General features: G+C 30.7%; 1 protein-coding gene across 1 annotated transcript; it reads left to right on the top strand.

Annotated features, from left to right (window-relative positions):
- The first annotated feature begins 5,152 nt into the window (after positions 1–5,152).
- Positions 5,153–7,390, top strand: LOC103501324 (pentatricopeptide repeat-containing protein At4g01400, mitochondrial). Its single transcript, XM_008464869.3, has 2 exons — positions 5,153–5,342; positions 5,690–7,390. Exon 2 carries the CDS (start codon positions 5,762–5,764, stop codon positions 7,205–7,207), a length of 1,446 nt encoding a protein of 481 aa, XP_008463091.1. The 5' UTR covers positions 5,153–5,342; positions 5,690–5,761; the 3' UTR covers positions 7,208–7,390.
- Positions 7,391–8,519: the final 1,129 nt, after the last annotated feature.

Genomic DNA, 8,519 nt, shown 5'->3' with positions numbered 1-8,519 from the left:
ACAAATTTACAGCCTCCAATTAATAGACAAATATATTTTGATTTTTTGTATGGTGAAGAGATGCATGCAGCGTATACCAGATCATCTAAGTTTATAATACGAAATCCAAAACGAGCCAAAAAAGAATTATAAATTTTCAAGGTTTTGATTAAATCCTAATTTTTCAAGGTTTTCATTCACATGTTGAACGACAAATATATATTTTTCTATTGAATATATACATATGTAGGATTCAATTAATAATGATTTATAATTTTGACTTAATTGAATGAGCTAAATAATAGACACAACCCACTTGTTGAATGGCAAAATACAAGTGCTATTTATTCATTACAATGTTCCAAATATTAATTCTAACATACATACATTAGTTCCAAATTTTCTACATTTTTTTTAACTATACAAGGGCGAGTCTTGTGCAAATTTTTTTTTTTAAATATAAAGACTCGCCCTACTTGGAATTTTTTTTTAAAAAAATATACAAGGGCGAGACTCGCCCTATGTGAAACTTTATTTATAAAATATACCAAGACTCGCCCTATTAAAAAAATTAAAAAAAAAACAACATTTTGGTAATAAGTTTGCAAACAACGATATTTTGGTAATAAGTTTGCAAAATAACAATATTTTGGTTAATGGTCCTTCTCCTTATTCCTGGTGAAGGTAATGACGAATAATGAAATAAATGAATACAAATATTTAGGGTGTGCTTTTGAATACATTCTCAAATATTTAATTGAAAAATAAATCATTTTGGAAAAAAAAAACTAGAGTGCTTAACAACTAGTCAAAATAACTTATGAAATATATTCATAAGTTATTTTAAGAGAAACTTTCATAAAATATAACAAACTACTAAAACATTTACGATTCGTGTAACAGATGCCATAAAGTTAGCCATTTTTTAAATATTTCAGGTTTGCCCTTTAATCTTTTTTTCCTCACTACGATTTTTTTTATCGTCTTCCTCCCTTACTCTTTTTTTTAGCTGCGATTTCTTTCCATCTTTCTTTCTTTTTCTCTTATTTTTTTACGTCATTTAGATTTGAGTAACCATTTAGATTTGATAACCAAATCTGATTTCTTTCTATCGTGTTTCATTGTTTTTCTCTCTTTTTTTTTTTTTGCTCCGTGCATGTCTTTCTTCTTCTTTCTTATTTCTTTTTCTTCTTCTTTTTTTTTTTTGTTTGCTGCGTGCATCATCTTTCTTCTTTTCTTTTTTTAAAGTTTTTTAGATTAGGGTAATCAAATCTAAGAGATCGTGTATAAAGAATCTTGAAAAAAATCATTTAGCCATTTAGATTAGGATAATCGAATCTAAAAGATTGTATAAAGAATCTAAAAAAATCGTTTAGCCAAATTTAAACGATCGTGTAGCCAAATCTAAATGATCGTGAAAAAAAAATCGTTTAGATTTGAGGTAGCCAAATCTAAATGATCGTGTAACCCAATCAATTAAACGATTGTGTAACCTAATTAAACAATAGAATTGAAAGAAAAAAATATAAACAATAGTGTAACCAACAATAGCCAAATTTAAACGATCGTGTATCAAATATATTACGCGTATTGTTGACGGGCATTTTTGGTATTTTTCATAGCGAGCCTATGTGCTTTTTTCGTTTTCAGAATTATTCTATACAGTGTAAATATTTTGCCACTTTGTTATATTTTTTAAAAGATCCTTTATTCTAAACTATTTTTATCATAAAGAATTAAATAAAAATGAGTTATTTAAAAAACATGTTTTTCTTAAGCTAATCCAAACTAGCGTTTAATCTTATAATGAGGAAACTTAGAAAAAAATGAAACGAGTAGCTAAGACAAGATGATAATATGTGTGCATAAGAGTCCATATAACAATTTTAAACTTGCATGTCAAATTGATAACCAATTGAGAACATAAATTTGAAAATAACTTCAAATAAACATGGTTAAGTTAGTGTTTCATGTTTTCAAATATGTGTTTGATAGCAATTTGAAAATTGTATTTTAATTTTTATAATTATTTTAGTGTTTGATACTAACAAATTTTGGCCAATTAAATTCTATCACGTCTTCAGAATAAAAAGCTCAAGCCCATTCTGAAAATTATAAATGGATTAGATCGAGTAATTAAAATGGCCCAGGTCTAACCCAATTTAAGCTCATGTGAAATTTTGGGCCAAAAAGGACATTGGGTGCAAGCTCGAGTCCATCAGGTGATTGAGCCCAAGTCCACCTAAAGCCTATGAATTTTTTCTATAAATAAAGGTTTTGTCTTTTCATTTGGGAGGAAAAAGTTATGAAGAATTCAGTTTTGATAAATTGAATACTTGGAAGATTAAACCTTTCTGTAGATTAAACCTTAAGTAAAAGAATATGACTCTCCTGAAGTTGCATCCAAGTAGATCAACAAGTTAGAAACCAATTCAAACTAATTATCTAACCTAATGATCGATCATCCAAGAAAGATGTTTGAAGGTCATTCATCCATGAAGATCATCAAGTCCAAAGACCAATCATCTAGGAAATTGTACTCACTATACCGAAATCAGTCAATACAAATATAAAGCTCAAATTCCACGAATTAAATTTTTCTTCAATTGAATTTCTCTAGAAATTTCATGTGAACATATAGTATATATAATCGTAAATTAGTTATAGTTGCAAAATGAACATAACTCAATTCACATATATAAATAAATTTTGTATCATTAATTATTTTATAATATTATAGAATGTACAATAAATCATACCGCATAGAAAAAGAGTTACCTCACAAATATTTTAATTTTTAGAAGAAAAATTATTAAACGTGGTGAAAATTGCAGGAAATATTTATATAAAAAGTTTCAAAACAATATATTATGTTATATTTTATTTAGGAATATTTTCAAAAATATAAAAAAGCGGCAAAATATTTACACCCTATAAAACAATTTCAAAAACGGAAAAAACTCAAAGGTCCACCGTAAAAAATACTAGAAATGCCCCGTCAACCACGCCGTCAATAACGCGCGCATAATATATTTGTGATCGTTTAGATTTGGTTATTATTTGATACGCGATCGTTTAGATATAGCTACAATTTATACGCAATCGTTTAGATATGACTATAATTTATACGCGATCATTTAGATATGACTACAATTTATCTTTTCAATTCCATCGTTTAATTATGTTACACGATCGTTTAATTTGGTTATGTTTAAAGATTTTATCGTTTAGATTTGATTGTTTAGATTTGGTGAATGATTTTTTTTTTTCAAAATTTGGTACATGATTTTTTTAATTCTTTTGGTACACGATCATTTAGATTTCTTTACACGATCGTTTACTTTTTTTACATGATCATTTACATTTGGCTACTCCAATCCAAATGATTTTTTTTCAAGATTTTTTATACACGATCTTTTATTTTTTTTTACATTGTTGATAGTTTACCTTTGGCTACTCCAATCTAAATGATTTTTTTTTCAAGATTCTTTATACACGATCCTTTAGATTTTGCTATTTTTTGTACACAACGTAAAAGAAAAAGAAAAAGAAGAAAGACGATGGAAAGAAATCACAACAAAAAAAAAAAAAAAAATAGAAAGCCGATGGCAAAGCGGAAAAAAAAAGAGAAAAAAAGAAAAACGATGAAAAGATTAAACAACGTAAATAAAGAAATGAAAAATAATAAAGATGATGGAAATAAATTTCACAAAAAAAATAGGAAAGAAGAAAGATGAAATTGCAATGAGGAAGACGATGAAAGAAATAGCTGGAGAAAGACGAATTGAAAAAGAAAGATTGGAGGACAAATCTGCAATATTTAAAAAATGGCTAACTTTATGAGCTTGACCGTAAATAGTTTGGTGTTTTGTTACATTTATGTGTTTTTCTTTTATTTATTCCTAGATGTGTTTGAGAAAAGTAGTTGCGTACTATCTCTACATTATCTTTACATCCGTCTGAATTGTTGACCATGATTTTTTTACTTAGACAATTTTCTGTTGGGGTCTTTTCGAAAATATAAAAAAGCGGTAAAATATCCACTTTATAGAACAATTCCGAAAAAGGAAGAAACCCAGAGGCCCATCGTGTAAAATACCAAAAATGCCTCGTCAACCTCGCCATCAACAACGCGTGCCTAATATATTTGGATCGTTTAGATATGACTATAATTTATACGTGATCGTTGCAGTTTATATGCGATCGTTTAGATATGGCTATAACACGATCGTTTAGATATGACTACAATTTATACGCGATCATTTAGAGTTGAGTTTTGTTTGATTTTTTTTTAAAATTTGGTACACGATTTTTTTAATTCTTTTGGTACACGATCGTTTACTCGTTTTTTTCATGATCTTTTACTTTTTTTACATGATCGTTTACATTTGGCTACTCCAATCCAAATGAATTTTTTTCAAGATTTTTTATACATAATCTTTTATTTTTTTTACACGATCGTTTACTTTTTTTTAAACGATCGTTGACGTTTGGCTACTCTAATCTAAATGGTTTTTTTTCAAGATTCTTTATACACAATCTTTTATTTTTTTTTTACACAATCGTTTACTTTTTTTACGCAACCGTTTATATTTGGCTACTCCAATGTAAATGATTTTTTTTCAAGATTCTTTATACACATTTTTTACACACTCTTATACACATTAGATTTTACTATTTTTTTTGTACACAGTCTAATACAAAGTCATTTAGATTTGGTTACTAAAATGCAAACGCGTAAAAAAAAAAAGAAAAGAAGAAAGACGATGAAAAGAAATCGCAGCGAAAAAAAGAATAGGAAAAATAGAAAGACAATGGAAAGAAATCGAAACGAAAAAAAAAAAGGAAAAGGAGAAAAACGATGGAAAGATTAAACGACATAAATAAAAAATTGAAAAATAAGAAAGATGATGAAAAGAAATGACAGAAAAGAAAAAGAGGAAAGAAGAAAGAAGAAATCGCAGGGAAGAACGGAGAAGACGAAATAGAGGAGGAAGACGAATCGCTAGCAAAAAAAAAAAAAAAAAGAACAAACCTGAAAAATATTTAAAAGATGACTAATTTTATAAAATTTGTTACGCGATCGTAAATAATTTGATATTTTGTCACATTCATTCTAGTTTTCCTTTTCCTTTTTTTTATGTTTTTAAGAATGTCTCTCTTTTCTATGACGCCAGATTTGCATCCGTCTGAACTCTATCACAAACTCAAAACTCTACAAGCCCAAGCCCAAACTCACCGCCGCCCCGCTCTTGTCTTCCCCAAACCACCAGATCACCAGACCACCCCCTCATCTCGCTCTCAACCAACATTCGTCGTGCCGCTCATCTTGCCCACACCGGTACCCATGTTTTCTTCTTAAGGTATACAAAGTATCATAGACATTAATATGATCGATAGATAGCAACTACTTGATTTCCATTTCTTTCCGCAATAGGTCAAATTCCCACTTTTCCCTACATTCCTCGTAACTGTAACTAACAATTCACTCTTAGAATTTCCAAAACCTAAGTTGTGAAAATCTGCTAAGTGACTAGCGTCAGTCTTAATCTTATGAAAATTTAAATCAATTCTTAAAATTCTTGATATGGTTTTGATTGTGAGCGCTTGTGAAATCTCTGCTTGAACTTCCTCTGGCTGTTTAGTTGCTTTCTTATTCCTATAATCATTCTATACTTTGCCATTGAATCTTGTCTTTCTATTGGGGCAGTTAAATTTGGAGGTTGTAGAGAAAAAAAGAAATCAGCCTAGTGTGCGGTTAAATTCGAAAGTTCATGAAATTATGTGGCTACACCTTCTTCGGCCTGGTAATTATAGGACTATTGAGACTGTTGCTGCTCATGTTGCCCGTAATGCCCCATTGCTTCATAATTTAATCTCCTCCTCATCCTCTCTTTACCAACCACACTTAAATGTGCACAATGAATCAAAAACTTTGATAACCAATATAAATCATAAGCAGTGTGAAGATCAACCAGATTTCTCAATTGGGTCTCCATGTAGGGTCCAGAAACTCATTGCATCCCAGTCGGATCCTCTTCTTGCCAAGGAAATTTTCGACTATGCTTGTCGTCAACCCCATTTTCGACCATCATCTTCCTCTCTCCTCGTTCTTATCCTCAAGCTAGGCCGTTCCAAATACTTCTCTCTGATTGATGATCTTCTTCTTAGCTTCAAGTCTAGAGGTTACCCTGTCACTCCAACAGCCTTCTCCTACATAATCAAAATCTATGGTGAAGCTGATTTACCAGATAAAGCTCTTAAAGTCTTTTATACTATGATCGAGTTTGGGTGTACGCCTTCATCCAAACAATTGAACCGCATACTAGAAATTTTGGTTTCTCATCGTAACTTCATTCGACCAGCTTTTGATCTTTTCAAGAATGCCCGGCATCATGGAGTGTTGCCCAACACCAAGTCTTACAACATTCTTATTCGTGCATTCTGTTGGAATGGAAATATTAGTATTGCCTACAAACTGTTCAACAAAATGTTCGAAGGAGATGTCATTCCAGATGTCGAGACGTATCGGACATTAATGCAGGGTCTGTGCAGGAAGAATCAAGTGAATGGTGCTGTTGACTTGCTTGAAGATATGTTGAACAAAGGATACATTCCAGACACGTTGAGCTATGCCACTTTGTTAAATAGTTTATGTAGGAAGAAAAAGCTAAAGGAAGCTTATAAACTTCTCTGTAGAATGAAGGTTAAAGGTTGCAATCCTGATATTGCTCATTACAATACAGTTATAATGGGATTTTGCAGAGAAGGGCGTGCTCTTGATGCTTGTAAGATTCTGGAGGATATGCAATCAAATGGTTGTTTGCCTAATTTAGTTTCTTACGAGAGTTTGACTAATGGATTATGTGATCAAGGAATGTTTGAATTGGCAAAGGGTTATGTTGAGGAGATGACATTAAAGGGTTTTTACCCACATTTCTCTGTCATTCATGCTTTGGTTAAGGGTTTCCATAACGTTGGCAGAATGGACGAGTCATGTAGTGTTCTTGAAGGCATGCTAAAGCATGGGAAAGCCCCTCATTCCGATACTTGGGAGATTATTATATCTGGGATTTGTGAAGTTGAGGACACTGTCAAATTTTGTGAAATCTTAGAGAAGATTTTGAAGAAAGATGTAAGAAGAGACACTAGAATAGTTGAAGCAGGCACTGGTTTGGGTGAGTATTTAATTAGGAAGTTACAAGCTTCCAAATCACGAAGGATTTGAATCTTAGTTCACCTAGTTTGCAAGAGTATTCAAATTTTTAGTCTCTTGGTTGAGATATACGCCACAATCAATTGATTTGTAGCTCAAGTTGCACAAACGGCTTGAATTTTCATTGTACATGCTTGATTGAGTTTTTGGATATCTTCCATCCTATTTACAACATAATCAGGTCCTTTTTTATAATTATTTTGTTTTTTTTATCTTAGTTTTCACTTTTCTCAAACAACATTTGGATTAGTCAAAATCTAAAAACAAAAACAAACTTTAAAAAGCTATTTTTTTTTTCAAATTTTAGTTTGGTTTCTTAAAACATTGATAAAATGTGAACTACTTGAAAGTAAAGTTTATTAGTTTTATTTTCAAAACTAAAACAAGTATTGAATCATCTAATGGACATTAAATTTCTACATGTAAGCAATTAGGATCCCAATCTAATAAGAGATACTCAAGTACACATAACAACTCAAGAACAATAAAATATTGAATATAAGCTATAATATCAAAGGAACGAGTAACCACTAATTTTTCAAGAGGATGAGACTTTCTCAAATTTTCACCCAAAATTTTCATGCTAATATTCTCCTGATAACCTCATTTATTTAATTATTTCTAGTAAGGTCCCTTACACTACTCGCTCCTTAAAAACACACCTCGTTCTCAAGGTATGAGTAGAGTAATCTCATTACAAACGTACACCGAGAAAAGAAAAAGATCATCAACCACCAAAAAAATGTAATAAAACCAAAAAAATATAATAAAACCAAAAAATTACAAAAGTCCAACGCACTCCCAAAACTTGTAAATGTGGTAGCATGTTTATTTTGAAAGAATTCTAGATGCACTTTAATTAAAACATGTAAATTACAATCGTATCTTATAATGTAATAGGAAACGTACTTCACAAATTTGAAATTGGAGAAGCAACCTACCCATTTGTTCTTAGAACCTTAAGGGTGTATTTGGAGAAGGGTTGAGTTATGGAACGGTTAGTTTTATGATAAAACTAGTTTTATCATAACCCCTTGTTTGGGGGAAGAGTTTAGAAATGTAGTTTTATGACAAGAGGTGTTTGGTGTTTGGGGGAAGGGTTACGACAATGTTAATAAAATATGTTTGGGGGAAGAATTATGTGGGTAGGTTTATAGAGATTTTTTGATAAGATATATTTGGAGGAAGGGTTATGTGGGTACGTTTATGGGCATTTTATGATAAAGTTGTGTTGGAGGGAAGGGTTATGAATATTTTTTTTTACTTATTAATTTTTTTTTAAAAATTCACATTGTGCATAAACCAAATAAATTATTATTGCATA

Source organism: Cucumis melo, chromosome 3 (genome assembly GCF_025177605.1).
Source record: "Cucumis melo cultivar AY chromosome 3, USDA_Cmelo_AY_1.0, whole genome shotgun sequence".
NCBI lineage: Eukaryota > Viridiplantae > Streptophyta > Magnoliopsida > Cucurbitales > Cucurbitaceae > Cucumis > Cucumis melo.
The sequence above is the reverse complement of the archived record's forward strand: the minus strand, read 5'-3'. Positions and strand labels throughout refer to the sequence as shown.